Below are 27795 nucleotides of genomic sequence, written 5' to 3' on the forward strand. Positions count from 1 at the left end.
AAGGGTTGAGGTTGTATTGAAAAATGTACTGCAGTTTTGCTATAGTGTGAAAGCCTAAACTGATGTCTTCTCTGTATGGCGGTGACTGAGATTGATTGGAGATGGTAGCAGGCCTCTGTGAAGTAATGAGGGAAGGAAGCCACTACTTTTGTGATGAGCCTTTCCTATATGTAATTGCAAATGGAGGGGGGACGTGTTGTCTGAATGATAGATCTTGGCATTTCTTGTCTTGTATTTAATTACTGGAAAGTGAAGTAATAGACGTTTATGTGATGAATAGATGTTACACGTTCAGGTAATTATAGCCTTAATAAAAATGACAAATGTAGTTATTGTGCTGTTTAAATTTAGGATGCTGAGAGTAATCCACTGTGTCGCCGGTTGCAGCTGAAGGATATCATTCCCACAGAGATGCAGAGGTTGACTAAGTACCCCCTTCTGCTGGATAACATTGCTAAGTACACAGGTAAACCTTTCCTTTAGGATTTGTGTATGCATCTCAGCAGGTTTACTAGGCAAATGTGATTTCAAAGCATATGTTGAAGAACAGTTCAATTTTATGGGTCACTATCTGTTTTCATTGTGACCTTGCTGCTGCCTTCCATACGGGAGGGCAGGTTAAAAAAAAAAGATTAAAAAAAAAAAACCCCTCAGTCTTTGTTTCTAAATTAACTTCATTTTTCTTCTTAGGGGGGGAAAAAAAAATTCAACGTGAAATAAGTGAATGACAGTCATGACAGTCTGCATTGGGTTGTAGTGCATGTAGAGTGCAATATAATAATTTAAATGTAGTTTTAAAAGTTAAGGGAGAGGAATGCTGAAATTTTGAAGATAAACCGAACCACTCTGCTTATGAAGGTTACTGGCAAAATAATTTGATTAGCTATTTGTTTTTGAAGAAGGAAACCAGGAATTCCTGACTCTCTCTTCTCCACCGTCCCAATTCCTAGCCTGTTTCTTAGTTTTACGCTATTATTGTTATTAACGGTTTTTAATTATTATGACAACCAAACAGAAGTGAAGAAAAGATTTTGTTTACATCCTTATATTTATGATTGTGTAAGAGTATGTGATAATGTCAACAGCTAGAATTACATTCAGAAGAAAAAGAAACAGAGGAAAAGGAGCGGGTATCATGTAACTTCCTTATTACATGCTCTTAGCAACCAAATCTTTAGGAACTTACTGAAAGGCAAGTTGCATTTGTGCTATTGCTTTGAATAGTCATTAGCATGCCTGTTCTTTCTGTAATTTTCTAGATACATTTAACTCATTTCTACAGTCTTGAACAAGGAAATAACGAGAAAGAACTCAATCACTAAAGATGATACTCTGTTTCAATAAATTGGTTTTCAATAATAAATATGGTCTGAGAAACATTTTTTTTTTTTTCCTTGAATTCAGGACATTAAGATAGCTAAATCAAACTTTTAAGAAAAAACACATTTATGTGAATTCCAGTTTCCATGTAGATGCATTTGAGAGAGAAAAAGAATAAGATCTTCAATAACAGAAATCCCTAATTGTCCATTACTAACATAAAAATGTAAAGAATGAAGAATCTAATAAAAACCTATCAAGTTATTCCATTGCTTAAACAAGCTTGGAGAGACATAGGGCATACTTCCGAGCAAGGAAGAAAAAAAGGAAAGTATTAGTATTATAGAACCTGAGCAAAAATCATGTAGTGTTAAGGCTTATGGCAAATCAACATGTTTCTTTAAGAAGAGAACAAAAAGGAGATAATGCAGAACAAATTGATTTTTTTTTTTTAAGGTCAAGGTTTTCTTGTTACCAACCAAGGGTGGTTTTGTTTTTTTTTTTTTTTTTTTTTTTTTTTTTTTAAAATCAATCCTCAGTAGTATTTGTTCAAAATTCCCAATACCTGGGAAAAATGTGCACTCACAGTGCAGTCTGATCTACACCCCTAAAGTCTGATATAAAGCAAGCTTCATATAAAAATCTTGGATCTTACCAATATAATGTCAACTAAAACTTTGAAGCAGATTGAACTCGGAAAGAAATACTTTCCTACACAATAGACACCAACAGAATCTTAATGTAGCCTTCCTTCCTCATCTGTTGAATCTCTAAAGCACTACAGAACATTTTCATGTTCTTGCAGAGGGTGGAGTTTAGCTAGGAAGTGATACACTGAAAGATATTTCCAGCATGACAGGCGAAAATGTGATTAATAATACCACAAAATGCCTTTTCAGGTTTACTAGCAGATACCTGCTGCAGTGTAATTTCATTACTCATAAAAAATACACTGCATTTACAAGTTCACTCTAATCATAATTAAGAAAGCATGTGATACTCCATTATCCTTGATGTACTTGTTTATTTGCCTGTTAACTAAATTCTTAATGTGGCTTGTGGTAGTGAGAACTGATGGGGTTCACCTGTGTCTGTGTATGATCAAGTGGCATTGGCTGGAAAGATAACTCTTGTTTGCTCTTGCTGTAATGGAAGACTGTTTTTTATAATCAGGCTGCATGAATGTAGCCAGAGATAATTTTTTCCTAAGCTGTTAAAATAAATACAGGCTATCTGGATGGAAGAAGTTATTATGTAACACACTTTTTTGATATTTTGTATTATGTTTCTTTGTCTGTTTCTCTGCCTTCCAAAATAAATAAATAAAAAGGATTGGAAGAAATGCAGAAGCCAGTAGTCAGTTGCCAAATCCTGGGACTTCAGCTAGCTGGCTGTGTGTTGATCTTAAATATCTGCCCCAAGACTCTCTTTGTACTACTGTGGAGTCTTAGTAAACTTTTTAGATTTCTCAGAGTACTTCTCAGATTGATGTTTGTGGAATGAATAGTTATCACAAGCCCCTCAAAAAAGGGAAAGTTACAAGGCTGTGCTGTGTATGGTGATCATCAGAGGCTGGTGTCTCGTGCAGGGCAGAATGAATTATCTCCTGTCACAAATCTATTTTTGTCGTTTCACCTTTGAAATGCAGAGCTTTTGTTGATAGGCTATTCCGCAAATTTAAGTTCTCTTTCTCAAATTCGAGGTCAGCAAACTGCACTAGATTTCTGACTTTTTCAACCTTTATTGGAAAGCATTATTACATTTCCTTTTTCTCTTGCAGAACTGCCTGAAGAGAAAGAGAAAGTGAAGAAAGCAGCAGATCATTGTCGTCAGATCCTTAACCACGTGAACCAGGCTGTCAAAGAGTCTGAGAACAAGCAGGTAGGAGGTGAAGAGAGTGAGCATCAAGGGTTGGGGAGAAGAGAGTTGATGGGCAACAAGCTGTTTAAGACACCTAGAGTCTCTGTACTAGTGACTTTATATTGTGGTTCAAGATGTTTTGTGGCACAAGTATTCCTGTGAGAGGAGGAATCCCGGGCGTTTGGGAATGTGTGGAAGTATTCGTGACGGCCTGCACTCTGATGCTAGTGAGGTTTCGCTAATCAAAGTGACCATCTTCATTGCGTTTTCTGCAGCATTTGGAAGATTATCAGCGTCGTCTCGACCTGTCCTACTTGAAGCAGTCTGAGGATCCCATGATGGATGAGTTCAGGGTGAGTGACAACATTAAAGCAATCTCTATGTAAATCATTATTGCAACCCTGTTGTTCAGTTTGTGGCTCTTTCTACTACAGTCTTCTGATGTACAGTCAAGTGGTCTTTGGAGATAAGTATTTCTGTACAAAAATTAAAACAATTAGTCTCAGAAATTTGAGTTTTGCTACCTTCCTGAAGATCTCTGTGGATGTAACAACTTGATTCTGCACATAGTAGTGTTGATGAATCTTGTAAGCTCTGTGAAACACATCTTAATGGTCTGCAAGCTAATGCACTGTATCACATAAGAGATACCTGATGGATGATAAGTCCTATTATGGATATACATCTCACATGATCACATGTCTTAGTTGTGCTGTTGGAACTGGGGAGGCCTCAGAGAGTCACGAGGTGTAGTAATGAAGTTGGCTTTAAAAGAACTTGTAAACAGGCTGATTTGAATAGGAGATCCACAGGTATAGCCAAATAAATTGTTAAGTCTAGTGCTAAATGTACTGTGTTTCGTGGCCCCTGTAAATTCTTGCAGATATGTTAGTGAAGCTGGTTATTTGCTGTCCCCTGCTGTTAAATGGAATGGGCAGCACCACATCCTTGGAGCAGGACTAACTTTATGAAATTTTCATGTTTCAAGTGAATTATGAGCTCCAATAGGCACTGGCAATGTGAAACAATTTTTTTTTCTTTCTCACATGTTCCAAATAGGTAGCTTCTGCAAAAGGACTTTTTCCCCTTCGCTCCTGTATCTTTTCCTCATGATTTGGTACTTTATCCCCAGTTCTTAATTTTTACCACTATCTATGCCTGTGTTTGTATAGATTCTCTGTTGTTTATTTATCACTCCCCTATCTTCCCCAAAGTCAGTTTGTATCTGAAAAATTTTTAAATGAAGACTTTTTCTGTAAAACTGTGTCATGTATCCTTCCACAAATAAACTTGCAAGCATTTAGTTAGGAAATGAAGAACTTACTGGCAGTTATGAAATCTTGCTGTCATTGATCGTAGACTCTGAGACTTGGAAGGAATGACTTGTGAAAATTGTCACTTCTACTTGCCTCCAGATCTAAATGTCACAAGCACTGAAATGACTGAAGAATCCATTGACATTATAAAGTCCATCAGATCATTGGAATGATTTGTATGTCAGTATATCATTTGTAGGCACACTTGACTTGCAAATCGAGTGCTGAAGCATTAACCAATTGTAATACTAGAACCGCAAACTTTATATGACATATTGGGAAAACTCCTCCTAGAAATCAGATGACATCCTAGTGCCTTAGTAGCTTGACTTAGTAGGAAGATTCTCTACCCTGTGACCCCTGGTATCTGCAAAAGAGCAGTGAAAGAGGAAGAGTGATAACAAACACCTCTCACAAGATTTTAGTTTACAAGCATACCCTACTCCTGCTCCATGTTTCTTTTTCCAAACTGGGTTTAGCTGCTTATCTCCAAACTGGACAGCCTATCCTACCTTTCCCTCTCACATTCCCATGCTTTACCATTACTTGCTTCCGCAGAAATTTCATAGTGCTGCTTTTTTTCTTTCCCCTGGTGACAGAACTTGGATCTAACGAAGAGAAAAATGCTTCATGAAGGACCTCTAACTTGGAAGGTTAATCGTGACAAAACTATCGGTGAGTCCTGTTCCATCAACTGACTTAGTTGGGTTTGTGTGTGTTTGCCGAGAAGGAGAGAGAGAGAAAGCATTTCTGCAGTTTCCAATTATGATTCTTACTGCCACCTATAATAATGCCTGTGTGTTTCTGATTAAATTATTCTTGTCAATTCTGAAATGTGCTGGAGTATCATTAAGGCCATGCAGGGACACAGCAGTCAGTCATGAGATGATCCAATTCCATCTGTAGCTTTCTGCCGTAGTTTTGATGAGGAAGATTTGCAAGCTTTGCCTAGAATGGCATACCACTGATTACTGCCTCTGCATGAGTAATCAAAAATGCAGTCTTTTTCTTTCTGCAGGGGTGTGATACAAAACTATGAATCTTTAACTCATTCTGGGTTCTTTTGCACTCTGTGCAGATCTCTACACTCTGCTTCTGGAGGACATTCTGGTGCTGTTGCAGAAACAAGATGATAAACTGGTACTGAAGTGTCACAGTAAAATCTTGGCATCAACAGCTGACAGTAAACACACCTTCAGTCCTATCATCAAATTGAACACTGTTCTGGTTCGTCAGGTGGCAACAGGTTAGTGTAACCAATTGAGAAAGCAAAAGGGGAAGCAAAAAATGAAGATTAGCTGAGTTGGACAGGTGTTTTTGTCTAGAGTTCCAGGTATAACATGGAAAAATGCGTAGGCTTAATTCTTGGTTGTCCAACACCTTGCTTTATATGTATGAGCTGTTAAACTTCTTTGCATCAGTAACAGGCATGGCTTGAGTTTTAAATAGGCTTCTAAATTAAAGTACTCTGATTGTATTAGATGAAAGGTACTCTAGAAATTATTAGGAGGAAAAAGAGGAGAAATAAACCTGTTTTAAAATGGTTTGGGCAGTAATGGCTCTTTTCTTTCAGGACTAATAGACAAATTTCCTGGATAGGGAAAGATTGATGTTTGTATATGATAGCATTGGAGGGTTATCTCATGAACTCTTCTTTCATTGCTTCTGGTTAGGGTTTTGCCCCGTTTTAGGAATTTTCAGAAAGCTATGTGGGACAAGACCTCTAGTTAAATTCTTCCCTCCCTGTGTTGCTTCAGATAACAAAGCTTTCTTCGTCATCTCCATGTCAGAAAATGGCGCTCACATTTATGAACTGGTGGCACAGACTGTTTCAGAAAAGAATGTGTAAGTAATTGGTTCAGCTCCATATGCTGCTTGATTTGTTCTACTTGAGAGATCTTTTACGTCTGCTTGCCTGTAGTAACTGTGCAGGTGTCCATGAACTACCTGAGTTCCTTCTCTGAGCTTAGCTGTTGGCCTATGTAGGAAGTATCCAAGGATAGTCTCTCCCAACTTATAAAAAGCAGGGGGAGAGTGTATGCACATATGTTAGTGAGCACGTGTGTGTGTATATATATACACACATATGTATTTAAAAAACCAGCCCATGCATACACTCAATGCTTCTGTTGTTGCTTGTTGTCTGGCTCACTCCAGACCCTTTTCTGACCTCAAAAATGCTCTTATTTACCCTTGCAATTTTGGTCTTGTGTGACTGACTGCCAGATGAGTAACTGAAATAATTCTGCATCTTTGTGCAGAAACCGTTAGCTTTGCAGACTTTGATACTAGCATCATAAGCACCCCAATGCATAAATTTGATTCCCTAGCTAAACACTTTTTTTTCCTCTTTGGTAGAAATGCTTTTTTTCTGAAGTATAAGCAGGGCATAGACTTACTTGTGTGATACATAGCAACTGTTATAGTGTGTCATATATTAAACTCTTCAGTAATATGTGAAATGTTACTTAATGCTTTCATATATATTTATATATAAAATAACTGCCTTACCTGACAACTCCTGCTAAGGTCCTGTCATTAATTTCCTTCTGCTGAATAGTATCCTGGTGAGGTGAGCATTATGCTGTGGTGCTTCACTTGTGGCTGCAAGGTATTACTGAGGAATTGAATGTAACAGAATTAATTAAACAAACAAATAAATTCTGTTGATAAGAAAAGCAGTAATAATATTAGCTGGATTTAAGAGGTGTTAAATAGAGAAGTATTCATTATGCTTCATGTCTTGCATGTTTTTATTTGATGTTTCTACTGCAGATGGCAGGACCTTATAGCTCAGATGGCAGGGACTGTAAAAATGGGGAGTACCAGAAGAGTGATTCCATTACCACAGTCGGGACCTGGCGAGTAAGTAAAAGTAGCTGGAGGAAGAAGGGCTGGTTTTTCTTTTTTCAGTATTCCTTCTTCTGCTCAAAGATTGCCAGTCAAAACATGGATTCTCATGCAGCGATTCAGATAAATGTGACTAAAAGAATGTGTTCATTCTTTCCTCCCTGCAGAGAAGACCGTGAAGAAGAGGAGCAGCAGAAGCTCAAAGAGCAGCATGACATTCCTGCCAGTAGTCTACAAAGTCCAGGTAAAACAGCGGTCCAGGCAAATGGTATCAGTAGATTTGCTACATGGAGTGCAAATGTGCCAAGCCGTATTCCTTGGGGCTTGGGGATCTTTTGATAGCTTTGATGTTTTTCTGGAAAGGAATGATTTCTTTATAAGTCATGTAGAGAAGTGATACTGAAGCTCTTGGAAACCTACCTCTTACTATTTCCATCTGTTTTATAAATTGTTGGGAAGGATTCCTTTTTCCCCTGGAAAGAATTGGCCTTTTACCAAGCCCATGCTCAAGAGCTGTATTTTTTAGTGTTTTCAGAGATTTCTGTGTGAAGCGGAATTTTCTGCAGTTTATCATTGTATTTGGCATAGTTGTTTAACCTGAATGTATGTTTTCTGTTTACTAGATAAAGATTTGGGTCTCGAATCTCCCTTAATACTGAATGCTCAGTCGTCTTCACCCATCATGTCTGAAAAATCCAAGGTAGAAAGTTTTCTTGTGTCAGAAAGACAGTTTGATAAAGTGCAGCAGGCAGACCTGACACTTAAAGATTCTTCTGCATGCTATGAACACACAACCACCAGTTTACCTTCGGTATCAGAAGGGCAGTGGGCATTGGATGCATTAAGGAACTGTAAGTATCTGTGGGCAGTGTCTGGTGGGATGTGATTTGGAGATGGGAATTGTTAGGTCAACCATCTAAATCAATGAGCTAAAATAAAATCTAAAGCCCATTTCTATTCAATATATCAATTCTCTCTGTGCTGTAGATCACAGCATAGCAAAACAAAATGGATCAGACAGGAAGGAATTCTAAGTTCTGAATTCGTATACTGGCCCTTTCTTTGGCTTTAGGCATCTCATTGTTTTTCTGTGGTTTTCCCATGTATAAAATGATGGTGGTAATGAATTGTTACTTACCGTCCATGAAGTGCTTTGATGACAAAATTATACTGCAGAACTTTGTGCAGTGCTGTACAGTGCCATTGCTAGTCAGCATTTTTTAAAAAGACAATGCAGTTAGCTTGTGGACTTACTTTCATAGCACTGGAGCAGAATAGGAGAGTTTGCATGAGTTGCAGAATATGATTTTGCATATATTTTTTTTTTTTGTAAAATCCTGCAAAGGAGATTGGAAATACGTGAGCTTGGCGAAGCCTAGGTTCAGATTTTCTGAATACTTGGGAGGTGGTTGGATATAATTAGACCAACGCTTGCGTGTGTTGAAAAGAAATTCTCCTGATAGACAGATTATTCTGTAAAATTGTTTATAGATGATTTTTAATCGCTCCCTCTGTTCTCTGGTATACGTCCTTTCAGAGGAAGAATGCAGGGCTATGCAACCTACTTGATCAGATCTAGCAGTGCAATTCCTAAATATAACTTCCTAAAATTTGAATGAATTCATTAATCCATATATCTCTTCTTGGCAACTCTGAAAGGGACATGAAGTCCCTCAGCTGTACTTGGAGGGAATAGTCTGTATTGCTTCTCTGTGGGTCATTTGCTTTTACCCAAATGCAGAGCATTCATATCCTTGGCCCGAATTCCCTCTTCCATCTCTCTATACAAGTAATGACACTTCTTTGCAATCTAATAGTTTATCTTGGATCTTTTGATCCATTTATGCTTCTCCTTATAGGATTCAAAGTCCTTTTCTAATTCTGAATGCTGTACAAATGTTCTTGGTACTTATTTTCAGAGACCAGTGATAAGATAATCTTAGTCTGAGGGGTGTGTAAAGACAGTATTAGTGACCTAGCATCTCATGACTATTCAGACTTAAAAGAACAGCCCTCTAGCAGCAGCAGTGGGTCACTCACATTTTTACAAGAGCCTTCCACTTAGATGAGTGACTGTTCTGTTGTATGAAATCATAGCTTTTCTTGGGTGTTACGTGAGCATTATATGGTGAGAATGAACAGTGTTCTTATGCTCTTGACAGTATTATATTTTTGTTTTGAACAATATGTCCTTATTAGGAAGTGTTTGGTTGGGATAATTTGAGAACTAAAAGAATGTGGGTTGAAGTTCAAACAAGCATAAATTTGCATGAAATTTTAGGGAAAATGTGTCTTCAATTTTTTTGATCTGTCATTTCAAAGTTGCGTGGAATATTCTCAATATGCTTGTTTCTCAGGTGGGAATCCCCTGTTACAGCCGTAGTTTTTAGTTCATGTGGGGGCATGGGTAAAACCCAGGTACTCACCTGCACTCCAGCTCACTTGCTGGATAATTTCAGTAGATGATTTCTCTGTTTTTCCCTAAGCAAGATGGAACTTGTACTGACATGTTTGCTCTTGCTTGTAAGGTAAAATGTGGAGTAAGGCTTCAGACCTTATATATTTATTTTTATCCCTGTTTTTCCTACCAAGAGCAATGAGAAGGCTGGCTGCTATGAGATATACCTTTTTGAAAGGATGGCCTTTATGTCTAGTTTAATCACTGTTAGGGAGGTTATGGTGCGTGAAGCCTTGTGAACGTTATCTCTACTTGCAGTGGGCTTGCTGAAACAATTGTTGGTACAGCAGCTTGGCTTTTCTGAGAAGGGGACCCTTGAAGACCGGCAGCGCTTTCCCAGGTTTAGGACCATTTCTGAAGAAGCCCAAACAGAGAGTGGAAATGAGCCCGGACTACAGCACTCTGCCAATAACAAATTTCACCAGCCTGGGACAGACAGAATGCTTCTGAGAGCCGGAACTAATGAGTCCACAGCTAGTTATGGCCTCCGGACTTCAGCTGAATCGCCAGCTTCAGGGGATGCCATGCAGCTGATAGTGAGAGACCCCAGATCAAGTAGTAACTTAGCAATAGACCACATGAGTATGAATCTGGAGATCTCAACCACAGAGCTGGAAGGGGTGGGTGTTGATGAAAGTGGGGAGCATTTTTTTGATGCTCGAGAAGCTCACAGTGATGAAAATCCATCTGAAGGTGAACTAATGGAAAGGAAGGAGGAAGAGGATGTGCAAATACGGATCTCAGGTGAGCTGAGATCATTCACCCATTGAATGATCGTCTGTCCAGATTCAGTATTAGAGACTTCCTCTCTTGTTTATGTAGTGTGGGACATTTAAAGTTAACTCTCAGACCCTGACAGTCATTTTAGCCCTGAAAAGGGCTGTGCAAACACGTACCTACTGAATTCTCTATTTTATGGAAGAAGAAGCTGAAATACTGTGGCGTTAATACACTGTGACAGACTGTAATTACAGAGGCACCAGGTACAATGCAAGCTCTTGATTGTGGTTGCCGCTGGACCACTTTATCTCTCAACTGACTGTTGGGACCTGTAGGGAAAGCATTTTCCCTGAAGGCAAAGCACTTCCTTAGTCTGTACAGACAGAGCGCCCATGACTCATGCTATTTTGTAGATACTGTGTTGGTTTCTCCTGATCAAGCTTCAGAAAAGAAACTTAAGAGTTTAGCTTTGCACTGTAATTGCCTCCTGCGACCTTACCCCAGTCTGAAGCTCTTAAAAGTTTATTATTTTTGTTATTTCTGTTACTATTACTACATATGGCATATTTGGCAGTTACCTGAGCAGCACCTTAAAGTATATCTATTCTAGCCTTCAAGAAGGTTGTACAGCTGTTAACTCAGCAGAAAACTAGCTCTAAGGCAGCAGCTGTGAGCACTTTCATGGTTCTTTGTGTGCTTTGTGTTTGGAAAGTCCTGTGATTTTGATCAGCCGACATGGTGACACTGCACTAAATTTAGCACACAAGTTGAGGTTTCTCTCATGTGCATGTTGTAGTAGAAGTAGCTACTAGTAAGTAGATTCTATATGACTATTAGTCTTGAAATCTCTTATCCATAAATATGCTATTATTTAAAAATTGGATTCTATCAGTGTGAATAAGCCAATTTGTGACTGAATGCTGCCTTCCAACTACATATTGAAAATAATTTTTCTTTCCCTGAACTACTAAGACATTTTAAATTATTAAAACTGAGCCAACAACTTGAAGCATCTAATTTATTTGTCACCTCTTACGCTGTTTACTTTCTTAACTGTACAGGGACATCAAAATTAGATTGGCCTGTTTTTAGTCAATTCTGATTCCATATGCTAGCTTTGCTGTAATACTGTAGAGAAATTATTTAATATAATCCTATTGCTAGGTGCAGGTTGTGAATTTAATTGCTTTATCTTTTAACATAGCATCAGCAAGCTGAATTTTAAAGCTACCCCATCTAAAAGCATCCTCAGTACTGTAGCTAGTAAGTAGAGGTTAGAAATCTAGCAGTCTGATTTGTCAGGTACCATTAGAATAAGTGCAGGTTTTTCAGACATTATAATAGAAACACAGATTTTGGAAAAACAGGAAGGAAGGTGATTAGCTCATCTAATCATGTAATTCTCAAACTGCAGTCCAAAAACCAGCCATGATCTCTGAAGCCCAATTCAGAACCAAACTAGTCTGGTCTGATATAATCACTATTCTGTGTAGTGTTCACAAATGCTTTTTCTTACCCATTTTAAAATCTCTCAGGGGATGGGCCTCTTGCCACTTGTCTGTCTTAAAGTCTGCTTAAACTGTCTACAGTTCAGTGGTTCTTGGTGATTATTGAGCTGGAGGTGTTAGTAAAAAGCTGTTCTCTTAACAGGAAATTATTTGATTCTTGATGGATATGGAACAGTGCAGGAGAGCTCCACAGATGAGGAGGTATCATCTCTAGTTCTCCAGTGCACTGCAGGTGGCCGCACCTCTTTGGACTCTGCACAGCAGCAGCCGCTTTCCCCACGGGACACCCAGTCGGATGGAGGAAGCTCCCCGTTTGCTGAGGAGATGATGGCCTCACGCTGGGGGGGAGTGGAAGAGTCCTGCTCATTTGTAGCAAGCCCTCACTTCTCTTTAGAGTCACGTGTGCAGATGATGCAGTATATTCAGAAGATAGAGGATGACCTTGAAAAGTTAAAGGTATAGTATGCTTCTATTTGCAGTATCAGCATTTTCATATTCCTTAGGTTTTCTTTTAGAAAAGAGCTTCAAAATAATTTTGAGTGGGAAGAAAGGCAGCCATGCCTTTTTTTGTCTTTGGCTCTTATCTCTGCAAGCTTTTGCAGCAGAAACTTGGTGCTGTTTTGCTTGCATTAAGTTTTGGGTTACAAGAGGCAAGTAGTTCCGCTGGAGCTACCGGGTATGTATATTGCTTTGATGTGTATTTGGAGAGATGCCTGAGGGACAGGACAAAACTGATGCAAGTCTGCAACAGTAGAATTTTGAAGGGGCCACTGGCCTAAGGAATATGAATATCTGACATAAAAAGACCTATCAAATCTGTTGCATACTGCTGCTAATATCAAATGAAGGTGCTAAGTTGCAGTAGACTAATAACAAGGTTTTCAGCCTCCCTATATTCAAAACGATTTTTTTGTTTATGATGGGGATTCTCTATACATAATAGCCATTGCTGTAGAAGGTTTGTAGCATCTTGATATGAGACATGCCAACGTGTCAAGTCAGTAGCCAGCCTTTAATTTAACTGAAATCTGAAAAGAAAGTACAATGTTGCATGCAAATGGAAGGCCTGATAAAGATGCCGATGAAGGAGTGGAGTTCCATTGTGGGTCACTGTGCAACATGGGTGATTCCAGTCCACTCACCTGTAGTGAAACTTCTTTTTTCCCATTTGAAGCCCTCTTTGTTCACTTGGTAAATAGAGAAGGAGCCACTTGAGTTTTGGGGTTGTTTTTGTTTTTTAGGAGGTTGAGGAAGACTACACCATTCTCCGACGCCAAGGGCTGGCTGGATCAGCCTCCACAGGAGAGCACTCAGGTACACAACCAGACTGTCTATAATTGGTAGCATATACCACATTAGCTTCAGACATTAAACGAAGAACACAAAGTCAATTATTAATGTTTCTCACACACACAAACGGTTTCACCTACTTCAGCAGCTCGCTCAGGGCTGAGACCGTGCTGATTCCAGGAAAGGTCAGTTGAATCCATTGAGACTCACATGTGCAGAGGAGCTTGTTCCTTCCTCTGAAAAGGTTGTTTGCAAGCTGTCTTGCCCCTACCTGTCAAAGACCTACATCTCAGGATGTACAGCTTCTCTTGCAAAGAACGCTAGATTGATGTGAAGTCCCAAAGGAAGATTTTGGAACGTGTAAAATGATTACAATCTGTCTTTACTTTCTCTGGGGTGTCTCTGATGCTGTGTAAAGTGGTTGCCATGGGTCCCTTTAAATTGGCCATAGGCATCCTAGAGATCTAATTGCTGGAATTGCTAACAAAGGTCTTAAGGTTAAACGGGTGTGTGCTGTCTCTCATACAACACGCTTTCTCTGCTAGTACTAGTGTTCAGAAATGTTAGGCATTCATCTCTCGTTGCACCCCCTGTGTCTCACCACCCCCTTTTTTTTTTCCTCCTCCACCCCCCCCCCCCCCTTCAGACAAAAGCTAGTCATGTTTTCAGGAATGGCTGAAGATTGGATGAAGAGTATCAGGACACAGCACCCGCTGTCTTCCTTGTGGACTCTGAGACAAGAGGGTTTGGACCATCCAAACATGAACCATACTCCAGCAAAGTGGGCATGGGGTGCTTTTCCTGTGGGGCATCTGCACTATCTTGTCAGTGAGGGAGTCTATTCTGCTCCTCTCCTTGCTACCAGAAATTCATTTTTCAGAACAGAAAAACCAAACCAAATGTACAGAGCTTTGGGTGTAGGATATAAAAATGTATTTAGACATTTTAAAAAAAAAATCAATGTATTTATTTGACTTCATTCCGTGTATCAAAAGCACATTTTAATTTTTTAATCTGCCTTTTTTGTTCTATTTTAATTGGGTAGTGACAGTTCTAGCCCTCTGCATATAGTACACCCTGCTTGCCACTGCTCCTGAACCAAAGGTCAGGTCTGAGGGGAGAGGGCGTGCCTATGTGCAAGTGTATCTTTACTTCACTGGACTGGACTCTGCACTCCCTGCTGGCAATCAAACTGTCATGCGAAGAGCTACTTATGAAGGTGTTAGGATGACTTGTGGCTGGAACTATCTGTATTCAATGATTGCATGGGAACTGCTCATGTCACCACATGTGTAACAAGAATTCTCCATGTGCTAAATAGCCAGGCACTTGAGATGGGCAAATTTGCTTTTTTCCCTCTCCTATTAGGGGTCTCCTTTGTTGACATGCAAGATTAGACTGGGAGAGGAGAAAGATAGGTTTAATTTTTTTCTTCACTTCGTTGGCTTTGATCATTGTCTCCTTTGTAAAGAGATAAAAATACTTGGACCTGCAGCACTTTCGTAACTCTTCTCTGGATCAAAAAGAAAAAATGCAAACCCAGAAGTGTTTCAAAGATGTGGGGCAGATCTGCCCCTGATTCACTACTGAATGAATAAGGGCTGCCATTTGAGTTAGCCACAGGTACTGCTGATTATAGGGCCAGTAAGTTTTAGTACCTGAAAGTATGTCTTGCTGAGAGCTTGGGGTGGGTTTGGGGGTTTTTTTGGGGGGTGGGGTTGGGTTTTGGGTTGGGTTTTTTTTGTTTGTGGGTTTTTTTTTTTTTTTTAACGGATTTGTGCCAATGTGTTCTCACTGAAACAGAGATGTGCAAAACAAAGAAGGCTGAAACAGCTCTTTAGTACTTCCTTAGGCCTGTTCTAATGGGTTTTGCTGTCAGAATTCCTTCTAGTCTGGGAACAAGATGGTAAATATCAGGCTACCAGCAGAGCTAACACTGGACAGCCTAAGCTGTCCCTGGTATCACAGACACTGTGAATAGGACTGCTAGTGGAAAGTGTTTAAGGGACTCTCTTTCACACCCTCTTCCCAAGTTTTAAACTATTTAATGAACCCAAACTGAACAGCATGCCCAACCTGTAAATCCCATTAAGACGTCAGAACTGCTATAGTGTTGTTTGCATCACTGCATGGATCATGAAGTACTGAGAATCTGTCTTTGGTCAGCATAAAGATCATACCCCCTGCTCCTTTAAAACAAGTGTTTTCTCTTTAGCTACTGGCAAGAAATCAGATCTATCCTTTGCCTACTCATGTAGGAAAAAAACAGTTCTTGTTCTTCCCATTAGAAATATGCAAGGGACAAGTTCCTGTAAAGATTGACAGAGGTTGAGCAGAAATTATTTTGGGCCTGATGTGAAAGTTGGAGCCATGAGCCCTTATAGAGTAGGGAGGAGTTTCTCATGTTTTAAGAGTGGATTGCACAAAGTATCATTTTTCACCAGCAGAGCATTACACTGCCAACACACGCCAAAGTGTTCTCTTCCAGGCTGGCAGGAGCTGCTTCTTCCTTGGGACCCACCAAGGCCTGTCCTGTTGCACCTGTATGAGTATACTGTCAGTATTAGCTGAGCATTTCCATTCTTATGTGGGTGGGATCTCCCCTCCTCACCTTCAGCCATGCGGTTCCTTTGGTTATAAACATCTAGACTTCCTCTGATAAGCCCCCAAACTAGAATGCTGCCTCATACTGATATGGCATCTTTTACCTGATCCTGCCAGAAAGAGAACTGAGATAAAGCCAGACTTGGTGTTTAATGCCCTTTTTCCCTTAAATAAAAGGACCCCAACTCCTCTTCATCAGTTGGCATGATGTTTGCCGGGGTCTGCACGTTCCAGAAAGGGGAGCAGCTATTATGACCGTAGCTGTCTAAAAGCTTTCCAGCAGGCTTCCATGGTTGATTGAAAATTACCACTGAACTCTAATAGAGAGACCTCAGTCTGGCTTTTCAAGAGTATGCTGGAAGACCAGCAAAGATGAGACCTGTGAAGGCCTGGTTGCTTAATACTCCTTCCTTGTGACAGAAGACAAAATCCTTGGTTCTCTGGTTTTCTCCAAGTTCCATGAATTTCAAGGCTCACGGTGAACAACATACTGCACGAGAAGCATATAGCTGTTCAGATGGGCCACGGGGGAGCAGTCTGCCTGTGCTGCCTCTGAGTTTCACCTTTGCATAAGCATTTTGTAGCATCATCCACCACTACATTGTTTCATCTCTAATAGATGTAGCAGCAGTGAAAAAGCTGGGAATGTGAGTATTTAGGTTGCCAGGTCATCCTTACATTTCTGCCTCCCAGAGCTGCTGGAGTGGAATCTTCCCCACCATCCCCTAATGCTACCTTGGACGTAATGCACTGGGAGGTCAGGTGCGGTTCTGTCCTGTCACCTCTCAAGATGTATAAGGGGAAACGCTTTGTGCCAGGCTAATGGGGATGGCAGAGAAGCCTTTGTGCTAGATGAAATGGACAGTCTCCAGAGCAGGAGATTGCAGAGAGCTTTAAGGAATGTTAGAGAAGACCAACGTACTTGAACCCAGTTTTATGGGCAATATAAATGACACACTGTGCTCTGTCCTGTTTGTTTTTTGTTTCAGCTGGCCACCTTATGCTACATTGGTCATCCTTACAAATAGGGCATTACTCCTCTAGAAAAATGATGGTGGGGTCAGGGATCCATTATCTTCTGAGAGCAGTAACCTGAAACAATAGGGGATTCCTTTTTCCTCTCTAGCACATCTACTGTATGGCAGACTTCAGGCCATGTCTCGCTGTGTGGAAGGAGCTGGAACTCAAATGCACTATTCCGGATTCTCACTTTTTTCCCCCCTTTAAGCCATAAGATACCCCTTCTTTAAATTTCAGTTTCTAGTGTAAGGAAGCATTTTAATTTGCCCCTGGTTGGTGATTGATTGCATTCCCTTATTCAAGCTGGATAGCAGAGCAGGACAATGTTCTCTGGTTTGTTTGCCCCAGCCCCTCCTCCCCAGTGTTTTGGGTTTTTTTCTTCCCGAAATACAAGATGAGCAAGGGTTTCTTATCTTGGGAACAAAGATGTAGTATAGCAACCATTCTTGCATATCCTTCCGAGAAGTGATTTCTCTTCTGCTGTTACAGGATGTAGTTCATGGACGAGCAAAAAAGTGAGATGGCTACTTTCTGGAACGGGGCACTTCCTTCTCCTGTAGAGGGGTAGAAGAGCACATGCTAAGCCGGTGTTTGATCACTCTGGTTTCTTGAGCATACCTTGTCTGTAGGGAAGGGAGATTTCTTTAATATCCTGTAGGTGGGATCAGAAAGAAGGATGAGGAATGTAAACCTCAGGAGCTAAGAAGTCTAGATGGTTTTGGTCAGCTTTCAGACAGCACTATGGCTATTTCCAGTGTTTTCATAAAACTTAGATATTCTGATTTACAGATATTGTCCCTGTTATTAGAAGAGGGGTCTAATGCTTCAGCAAGTGACCCTTGATTATAATCGCAGTGCTTGATGGTATCTGGTATTGTTTTCTTACTCTGTTTCCCAAAGAAATCCCTTAATTCCTTCCCCTAAAGGTGCCAACTGACAAGCAGATGTACTGCAAAAGGGATACTGCAGCCAAAACACTGCTGTTTTATTTTGAATTAAGTCTTGTGGAGCTCTCTTCATACTAGAATATTTTTATTTTCTTTGTACAACATACAATCATGTACTCTTAACAGAGATTTACTTTAAAGAGAAGAAAAAAATCTGGAAGTATTCTTTAAAAAATACACAAAAATCTTTATTAATAATCCTGTATTTTTACTGATCATGTTTGAATGTCTAAAAAGACTTTATTGTTCTAATTATCCAGATGTATGTTTGTAAAATAGCTCTTTTACGACTTAGCTGATAAGGTTGTATGTTTCTGGAATTAAATATTGGTCACTTAAAAAAAGACTGTTTTCAGGATCTGGGAAATAGAAAATTTAAGCGTTTCAAATATCATTAAATAAGCTTAAAGTAAATAAATTTTGTCTGCTGGATTTTTTGGGGGGGTTGTCTTGTTTTAATTGCCTGGAGCATTTGACAGGACAAACTGTCTTGATCGGCGAAGGAAGCTTTCGTTTGGTACAAATGACCTTTCAGAGTCTGTTGCTGCTGTTGCAAATGTGGGACCCCAGTTCTCCCAGTTAACGCAATTCTTATTGATCAGTTGCTCTTCCTTGAGGAGAGAGCGAGAGCCTCCTGCCAGCGGCAGTGGAGATGCCCTCCTGTGCCAAGCTCTCCTGTGGACACTGCCTGTGCCCAGCTGACCGGCAAAGTGACAAAATTCTGCTTGCATCATCTGGTCAAGGTAAAAGGGTCCTGTAGTTCCAAGCACTGTTTCCCCTCCTGCTGTGCTGTCTCCTGCTAGTTTCAGAGGAAATGTTTGGGCCACCTGAGCAACTTTGGTTCTAATTGATGACCTCACTCTAACTGTCTGTATCTCATCCCCATCCTGACCTTGTGAATAAACTGCAAGAAATGCATGTTTCTGGACTCAGCAGTCTCTGCTTAAAGAGCTGCTTGTCGCAGTGTGTCTTCAAAGCCCTGTGCCCAAGATGATCCTTTAAAAAATAAAAATACTCACAGGTGTAAAAAACAAAAACAAAAACACCACCCCCCCCCCAATCTACTGAATCTCAAGAGATTTTAATCAAGTCTTCAAAATTCTGACATCGAAGACACCACGTTCAGACTTTCACAGATGCTTATGTAACTTGACCAAATTTCTGCTGGTCAGAGTGAGTTAGTGGGTATCTAGTCTTATTCTAAAGTCAAACATGCCTCCTGAAAGAATTGAAGTTCCAGATCAGGAAGTAATCAATGCTTCTCCACCCATCACATTCTAGACTTGTACTTTTGCTTTTCTGTGTTGGTGTCAGCAGCAGTGTTACATGAAGGCTATAATCTAACAGGGGTATCTGCATATGGTATATAATACAATGAGTATCATGCTAAACCAGGGCAAAAGAAAGCTCATGAAATAAACAGCTTGTTTGGGAGCTGCATTTTAAAGGATGGTGGTGTTTGGTTCCTTGCCAAATGCAATCTTTATTGTACAGGGAACAGCGTCCTTATGTCTTCCCTTTAGTGTTGACCAGTAAGGAGGAATTAGCACAAAACATCAAATACAAGAAAACAAACAAATCTGTGACTTGATCCAAGATGAGAATGATACTTCAGGATGTTCGCCATGGTAAGTGATGCCTTGGTTGTGTTTTGCACAGCTTGTAGTGCAAGTGTGGCCATTCTGTTTTCTGCAGTTGCTAAATGTGGCTTGGAAATGGAATTTTGCCCTTTATAGTGAAATTTCCTACTGGGGTGCAACACCCACTATTTCATTTCACTGGAATACTTTTTGTTTGCTGATATTTCCCTCTTTGTATCACTAACAGCAATTTAATGAACACTTTAAAAAGTCCAGTATAGCTGTCACTATTAATGCATTGGCTCATCTGATCATGTTTGACAGTTAAACCTGAGCAGTGAGTTTTGCTTTCTGTTTCAAGTCAGTTTTGTGTTCCTGTGCTCCAGCGCTTTACCTGCTATAGGGGTTGCTTTTAAGTTTCTAGCATTGTAGTTCTAAATCCAACCAGAACCATTATCCAATGAAATTGGCTAAGTTGATTTTATTAACTTATAAGCTTATTCTTATTTTAGAAATGGAATCTGTTTGACGGTTAGGAACTGTCGGTATGTAGCCTTTCAACATGATATTACAGCTTAGTATCTTGCAAATTTTTATCATTTAAGTCTTGCTGGACTAATTTTTCCCCTGAAGCATAACTGCAAGCATTTGCTGTCCAACTAAAAGGCTGCAGCTTTATATCAAATGTTAGCCAGAGTCCATTGGGCTTAAACAATAGTTTGCTTGTGTTCTGTGAAGTGAATCTTGTTCCTTATATATGTCTTTTGGTTTTAAGCTTTATACCTTTGAATCGATTTGGTTTCTTCCAGCAAGTTCTTTTTGAGACTGCCTTCTCTGGAGTGTTCACAAAGACGGTGCATATGCGTGAAGTGATGTGTGCAGCAGAACAAGACACTGTTTTTTCCTCTCTAGACTGCTCTGTTTTACCGCGTTAGAGTTTCTAGAAGATGAAACTTCACCCTTGTGCTTGGCAGCCCTTGCCTCCTCTTTACAAGATGTGGGATAGAGCGCCTATGGGGACAGTCACATAACACAAGCTATATTATACTGCTTTGTGTATCAGTGCATGGGAGCACTTGAGGCTTTTCATTTCCATTCTTTTGCTGGATATTTTTCCCTCCACTAGGATCAAATAGAAATTTGAAAGAGAAGTGAAATTCAAACTTGCTGTTGAGGGAACTTGCAAATTTTTTAATAGGGAACATCTGTGCTAAGCGTTTTGTGCCAAGGCCTCTGTTTTGTTTTATTATCTGCAGAGGATGCTTTACATGAATCCCTATCATTTAGTGATACTCCTATCTTCAGCTTTTGACTTCCCTGGAAAGTGATGCAGTCACATTTCTGATAGGCTGATAAAAATAAGTGAATATAAAAACAAGGACCAAAACAGAAAACATACTAAATCAGGTATATTTCTGAATGTTTAGAATCCTCTTTTTTTTTTTTTTCTTTTTTTTTCCCCTTCTGCAGTATGTATGTGAACCTCCTTGAGAGATTACTTTATTATAATTGGTAATCTGAGCTCTATTATGCTCTTCCAATGATGCCGTTCGTGTTTTGCCTATTTAAATGTTACTTTATATATTCCCTTTACTGTGCTGCTGTAAATAAATGATTCAAAATAAACAGCTCAGAAAAATCTGAGCTTTGTGTCTTCTGGAGCCTATGCCCTTGAATCCCAGCTAGGGATCGGAGAGAACCGTACTGCATCTTTCAGGGCTCTTTCACACACACAATCATGGAATTAATCTCTCCTTGCTGCCTGCCATAGGGAAGGAAGACACAATAGAGGATTCAGAGTGTCTTATTTCAGATGGGTTTGTGTTGTTTCTGGGTTATGTTATTTAAAGTGTTGTGGTCATGCAGCATAGCTCCCAGAAATGTTGGCGTGTTTGGTAATACTTGTCCGTGAATGTATCTTATGTGGTAATGCCTGACAGTTTTAGCTGGGAACTGAGGACTTCACTGTGCTACAAACTTTACAAGACCAGTTTCTGGGCCAGAGATCTTGGAGTCTAAGTGAAGTTGCAGCATGTTTTGGGATCCTGAGATGCAAGCAGTGCTAACTTTGTAATGCATCTCCTGTGCCATTCACCTCCCAGTCTTTTTTGTGAAGTGTCTCTCCTAGTCTTTACTCTAGGTCTAGGGGTATTCGTCTAGAGGTATTTGGCATTGTTGCTCGCACACCCAGTGATTCTAGGATCTTTTGGGGCAATTAGGATGGCAGTTCTATCCACTCACCACCACCCCAAATGTCAAAAGGTGACAATTCCATTTTGTTCCAGGAGACATCTTTTGGCAAGGGTGGCCTTGGTATTTGCTGAAAACTGTCTATAAATTACCCTTTCTTTTTATCAACTAGTCAATGGATTTTAGATTATTGTTGTTGTTTTTCTTCTCCCAAAATATTGATGAAGGTTGGCATAAAATGGAAGTTGTCCAGTTCCTGGCATGTGTTCTTTGCCACTTGGTTGGATTATCGTGAAGGTAAATGTATCACCAGAGAAATGCACCCAGGCAGGGCACAGCTCACGCAAAATGAAAGCTTGGATATGTTTGCTCTAAGTGTGATCCAACGTTTAGATGGTAAGCATATGAGTGTAATGCTACAATATGGGATCGATACCTAGCTTATGTCTGGGTTAAGATGTTGGCTTAACAAATCTTAAAAATTTTTTAGAGACCTATTATTTAAAAAGGAGGGTCATCATAGCTTCTGAAGGAGAGGCATAGGAAGCCAAAAGTTATGATACAGCTCTCAGCTCTACACTGGAAAGGTTGGAGCAGTACTGCCCAGACAGCGAGAGATGCAACAAAGTAGGAAAATATGGCTGCTACTGTACGAGAGACTTCAGAGCCATTCTGCAGAGCTGGAAGTGTTGCAAATTGGTTTCCAGCCCCGTTAACTGATTTGACCGCTTCTTGGAAAATAGTTCTGGGAGAAGTCTGTTCCTTCCTTGAGATGACTGTATAGATTCCTCTTGCATTTCTCCATATCACAAACCAGAAAACTGACAAGGCTTCCTTCTTCAGTCAGGGAGCATCTATTTTTCCCCTTCTTCCTCACCAGATGGGAGATTACAGCTGCAAATCATCAGTTGGGCTTTTGGCAGAATAAAATGCCCGAAATATTTCTGCCGCTTTCTTGCACCAGTTTGTTTGTTTCCAGATGTCTGCAGCTTATTCAGCGTGAAGTATTTCCCTGATCAATATTTTAACCTTCTTGTTGATATTTACTCAGTGCTGCTGAATAAACTGTGTTAAGTGGAGCTCCATGGATGGGAGAGTAAATCTACATTTCTATCAGGTCTCTGGAGGTTTTGCAATAATTTGTATTATCTGAGGTTTTTGTTATACTAGGATATTAATGAGCACATCTTCCTTCCTCTTCCCAGAAGCTTCAATTAATATCCCACTTCTGGTGCTAAAACAACATCTCTGTTCTGAATTAGCATGGAAAGGAGAAAGCTTTGTGTTTGCCTCTTGTCAGCTCCAGTTTGAAAGAACGCTTTCTCTTTAGTTTTATAAAGATGTATCTGATTTAACTCCATCTGTTTCCCTTTGACCTTTGTGATGAGAAGGAGATTAAACCCTTCTCTGTGGGTCTTCATTGCATTTTTAAATCCTGCTGGAGGTTTCTGCTCCTTCTCCTTCAACCATCTCCTTTTAAAACTCTGAAGTCTAATTAGACAGTACTTAGCAGAAGAGATGCCCTCCCTTTTCTCCAGTGGTTCTGGTGTTTGTTGACTATTCAACATAAGAATTTGATTATAGAACTGCCTGCTCTATGTTCTGCTGTGCATGCCCTTTACCCAGTATTTTGCCTCCAGACACTGAATTTTTTTTAGCTTTTTTTTTTTTTTTTGTAACTTTTGTCTTGGAAGAAACAGGTTCACAATGTTTTGAAAGCCACTCTGACCCATTGATCATCATCATTTTAGTGGATGCATGCAGCAGAAGTCAAATAGCCTCAATTGTATCTTATATTGAACTCATCTTTTTTCCTCTGCAATTTCTTTATTCTGCTGTAATAAAACTACCCCTGTCACTGCTGAGCTATTGCTCATCTGTCTCTCTCTATAAGATGGGCTCTGCATCTGGTCTGGAGTTGGCAAAAAGAAAATGCTTATGTGAGGTCAAACAGTATCTGTCTACCTTAGAAACAAAAAAAAACCGACCCCAAAAGATTTTCTTCCATGCTGCTAATGCTGTTGCAGGTGGCAGCTGCCGCCCACCTGGCATGGCAGTGACAGTGGATGTCCCCTGTCAGTCACATACATAGAGAAGCTGATAGTAGCTTAGCCAGTATTAGCAAACGAGCAAGGAAAGACTCCAGTCTTGCCTTCTCTTTCTTCTCAGTAAACCCGATCCTCCAACGGCACATGTTGCTGTGCCAATGTCTGCATCAGAAGCGGGTGCTGGGGTGGCTGCCTTGCTTCAGCTGCTCCTCGGGGACTCTGCTCTGTGCTTGGAATATGCTTAAGAGACTTGGGAGTTGGATTCTCAGCAGATCTATGTTTTTCTGTTCAGGTGACTGTGCTGATGCACACCGTCCTAGGCCTGAGCCTTTGTCTTCTCTGCTTTACTTTCTTAACTCTCCATAGAAGTGTTAGCGCTGGAAAATACTGTGCACTGTGCTGACGAGAAAAGGCAGAACGGGGTGCTCAGAGCTCAACTCAGACAAGCATTTGCTAGCTCGAGACAGCTTGGTACATTGACTGGCCAACCCTGAGAGACAAGTGAGTCCAGGGCATCTACAGTTCCTTCAGAAACTGGAAAGAGAAAAGGTGGCTCTGCACCTCTGAGTGCTTTTTCTCTGAAGACTGGAGGCTTTATAAATTGGTGGAGATTTAAGGGCAGACTAATTTGCCCAAGAGTGACTCACAACCAGAGCAGAGACTCCGGGGCTGGAGCTCCCTGAACCCATTGCAAAGATGGGGAAGGTGCAAAACTCCTCCCGGGTTCGGAGGGTGAGTCAGTCGATGTCAGAACACAGAGCAGCTAACCCGGCGTCGTCTCCTCTCCGGGCTGCGTCCTTAGTCCTTGGGCCAACCTGCTGATGAGATCTCTGAAGTCAGTTTCATTCTTCATTACTCCCTTCTGGTAATTATTTCTCACCCAAAAGTCTCTTAATCTTTTGCTTTCACATTTCAAAGAGAGGTGGTTTTTGTGGGTTGTTTTTTTTGATTGGGTTGGGTTTTTTTTGCCTTGCTTTTTAAATGACTGCTTTTATTTTTCTTTGGTGCGTGAATGGAATACATATAGGAGAAAACATCCTTTTATGGCAGTAATTACAAGGAAGAGAACACCAAAAAGCAAGGCAAACTAAGATGCAATTGAAGATAAACACTTTGCAAATAATCAGTCCAATATTTATTGTTGTCTGAAGGGGATAGATCTCCTTGTGAAAGCGCAGGGCTGTGACTAAAGGTGGTCTGGGTTTAGTTCTGAGATTTGCTATGCAAGCCTGTGTGACCTTACTGAAATCATGTCATTGCTCCAGCCCCATCTCTAAAATGGCAAGGTACTGCACGTGCTTTTTTTGAACCTTATTTAAATGCTCTGATCTTCCAGGATTGTCTCACTGTGAGTACAGCACCTGAGCGAGTACGCAATCAATCTCTTTTGGAAGTGTTAGGCACTAACTACATGTATACATACATATATATATATATATGTATACATTTATGAGATTAAATGGTAGTTGAAGGAATGGGTTGCTTTCAAAATTGGGAATAAACAGAAGTGTAAGGACGGAGGCTGTTAATAGGTAAGATACGGCCTAGAGAGGACATGAGACTGAGTGCCCAGCTGTTGGTTGGTAACGGTGCTAGCCAGGAATTTCTGTGAATGGGGGCATATCACTGCATTTCAAGCAAAAATGATCACTATGATTGTGGCAGTAGCTGTTTAAAGCTTAGTAATGCCAGTGCGGTAGCAGGGCTCCCACATCTCTGGGAAAGGGGCCTGTAAGGCAAGTCATCTCTCACCCAGAGTGCCTGGGAAATCTGCATTCCTGGCTGCAGAACAATAAACCAACAAAATGCCAGTGGTGGCCTGCACAGCTCTTATACTTTATACAGCCTAGATCCTGCAACCACGTATGCACCTGCTGCATTTTAGTGCCGTGAGTGATCTGGCAGGGGCATGTCCTCACCCAGAGAAAAGCTTTGGGACTTCATGTGCATGGGGCAGGGGGTGGGGTGGAGGGAGTTATACAATGTAGTGTGTGAAGCAGCCTCATCAAATGGGATTACTAGTTATCCCCCCCAAATTTTGCATCGGGATCGCAGATGCCATTTCTGACTTTAGCTCTTTTAAATTCACACGCATTTTCTTTTGCATAAAAAAGAAAGCAAACAAACTGTTCCACAAAATGTTCCTTATTTATCTAACTCATCCTACTAACTTCTTTGAGCATCTAAATATATATATATAATTAGATGGGCTTTTTTATGTAACTACCACAAGATACTTACTCCGCTAACCGGTTCCTTCAAAGCTGTTCTTATCTATAAAATTATCTAATTTGGACATGTTCTATTACCAACAGAAAGTTGTTATGAACCTCGAAGAAAAAAATCTGGCACATATATATTAGATTTATTTTTTGTATTTCAATCAAATGAGAAATCTTGCCTTTTGCAATGTCTGTCATCCCCAGAAATCTCTCAGTACTTCATGCATTTGACTGACTCTTTTTTACAGTGGTACTGTTATTTACTCTTCTGCTGAAATATAGCCACCTATGAAGATAAATGTAGCAGTTGTTTAAATGATTCACTACTCAACTTCACGTCAATTTGAGATCAGAGCCCCTCTTAGTGCAACTGAGAGGGAAAAGATAATTTAATTGCTTAGATATATAATATGCCATGAGGTAAGCAGTGTGATTACTGATGGTGGCTATTTCCCCTAGATGTTTGGATCTGTAGACGGTAGATTATTCCATGGAACAAACAGCCTGTTGTTTGTGAAAATAGGGACAGACTGATCCATATGCATCACTGCAGGCTTTCTTACACCCTGCATGGGCACAGCTAGTAAAGCTGCTGCTGGGGAAAGCATGTTTTGGTCTAGATTGAGCTGGACCTGCAATAGTACGATTATTGTTTCGAGCTCCTGTTTTGGACGATTAACTCGTTTTCTAAGACCATCTGATTTCCCCCCTGTGCCTCGTTGACGTTAGGAAGCATCTTAGCACTGAATCCCAGAGAAGGAGCCTTCAGGGCTGTCTGGTGCAGCGGGGACCAGTGCTCTGTCCTGAACACCCTGGAGGGTCCTTTGTGTCTGAGCCCCTGGGACAGACGCTGCCTCTCTGGCTTTCTGAAGTAGCAGTGTCTCTCCACTGTCTTTCTGTGCCCCTGAGTGTAAGTGGGATCCCAAACCCTCTGTAATCTTTGGATTTACAGTCTCACAACAACAATAGTTCCTTCCGCAAACAGGATTTTCTAGGTCATCAAACTCCCTTGCTTTTGCAGGCAACTGTGTCAGATAACCTCATTCATAAAATGACCAAACTCTATTTTAAAACTAGTCGGATGGCTTCCCTCCCCCTCCTCTCCCCACGTAACACTTTGTATCAGAAGGCAGTTTCAAAACCTCTCTCTCATGGTTAGAATCCTATTTATTTCCAAACCAAACCATATTTATTTGCAGACAGTTTCTACCCCATTTGTTCCCTTGCTGAATTATCTCAAGCACAAAGATCCCAAAAGGTTTTAAATAAAACACAACTGTCTCGGAAACTGGAGAGAGCAAATGAAGTTGGAAATAATTGGAAGGCAGTGATCTTTGCTCAAACTTAGTGGTGAGACTTGCAGCAGGAGAACCCGAGCTTTTCAAGAGCAGGGGAGGAGGAAGGGGGGGAGCAGGACTGAGCTCAGCCATGCTGTCCTTCACTCTATCTTGCAAGACTCGTAGGACAGGACCGGTCCTGATGATGCGGTGAGGGAGGGTGTGCAGCCATGCGTGCTGCTCCCCCACCTCCTGTTGGGCTGGAGGTGTCTCTCACAGGCGAGGCGAAACGAAGGCTTTCCACTGCCCAGCTGGGCGGCAGGGTCGGCCAACATATCTGCCTTCTGCTTTCCAGGTCCCTGGGGACCACGGACAACTATCTCGGTAGCTGTCTCCTCTGGTTTGCTTTCTTTGAGTTAGCTCTCACCTGCTGTTGGCTGACAAGGGTGCCCTAACTTTTGTGATTCTGCACCGATTGATACTGTGCCAGAGGATGGCTCGCAGAGCTTTTGAGGTGAAGGCCTTGTATTAGCTTTCCAGGTCTTAAGTTACCTTCTAAGAGTACAACAGCAAGGCTGAGGCTCC

The 27795-nt window shown here is 40.7% G+C and overlaps 1 protein-coding gene across 8 annotated transcripts in view; it reads left to right on the plus strand.

Moving 5' to 3' along the window:
* Window positions 1–19516, plus strand: part of ARHGEF12 (Rho guanine nucleotide exchange factor 12) — an 82060-nt gene extending 62544 nt beyond the window's left edge. For 5 of the 8 annotated variants that reach the window (XM_041125356.1, XM_041125358.1, XM_041125361.1 and 2 more), the window contains 13 exons: window positions 352–466; window positions 3101–3201; window positions 3456–3533; window positions 5096–5171; window positions 5575–5742; window positions 6254–6341; window positions 7272–7361; window positions 7514–7590; window positions 7970–8197; window positions 10063–10548; window positions 12175–12488; window positions 13274–13346; window positions 19417–19516. In XM_041125356.1, the coding sequence (XP_040981290.1) occupies window positions 352–466; window positions 3101–3201; window positions 3456–3533; window positions 5096–5171; window positions 5575–5742; window positions 6254–6341; window positions 7272–7361; window positions 7514–7590; window positions 7970–8197; window positions 10063–10548; window positions 12175–12488; window positions 13274–13346; window positions 19417–19484 (1962 nt within the window). In that variant the 3' untranslated portion in view covers window positions 19485–19516. Of the gene's footprint in view, window positions 1–351; window positions 467–3100; window positions 3202–3455; window positions 3534–5095; window positions 5172–5574; window positions 5743–6253; window positions 6342–7271; window positions 7362–7513; window positions 7591–7969; window positions 8198–10062; window positions 10549–12174; window positions 12489–13273; window positions 13347–13968; window positions 18034–19416 lie in introns of those variants that run through there. The other 3 variants (XM_041125355.1, XM_041125357.1, XM_030023341.2) reach the window with 2 other exon arrangements.
* Window positions 19517–27795: the final 8279 nt, after the last annotated feature.

Source organism: Aquila chrysaetos, chromosome 8 (assembly GCF_900496995.4).
Source record: "Aquila chrysaetos chrysaetos chromosome 8, bAquChr1.4, whole genome shotgun sequence".
Taxonomy (NCBI): Eukaryota; Metazoa; Chordata; class Aves; order Accipitriformes; family Accipitridae; genus Aquila; species Aquila chrysaetos.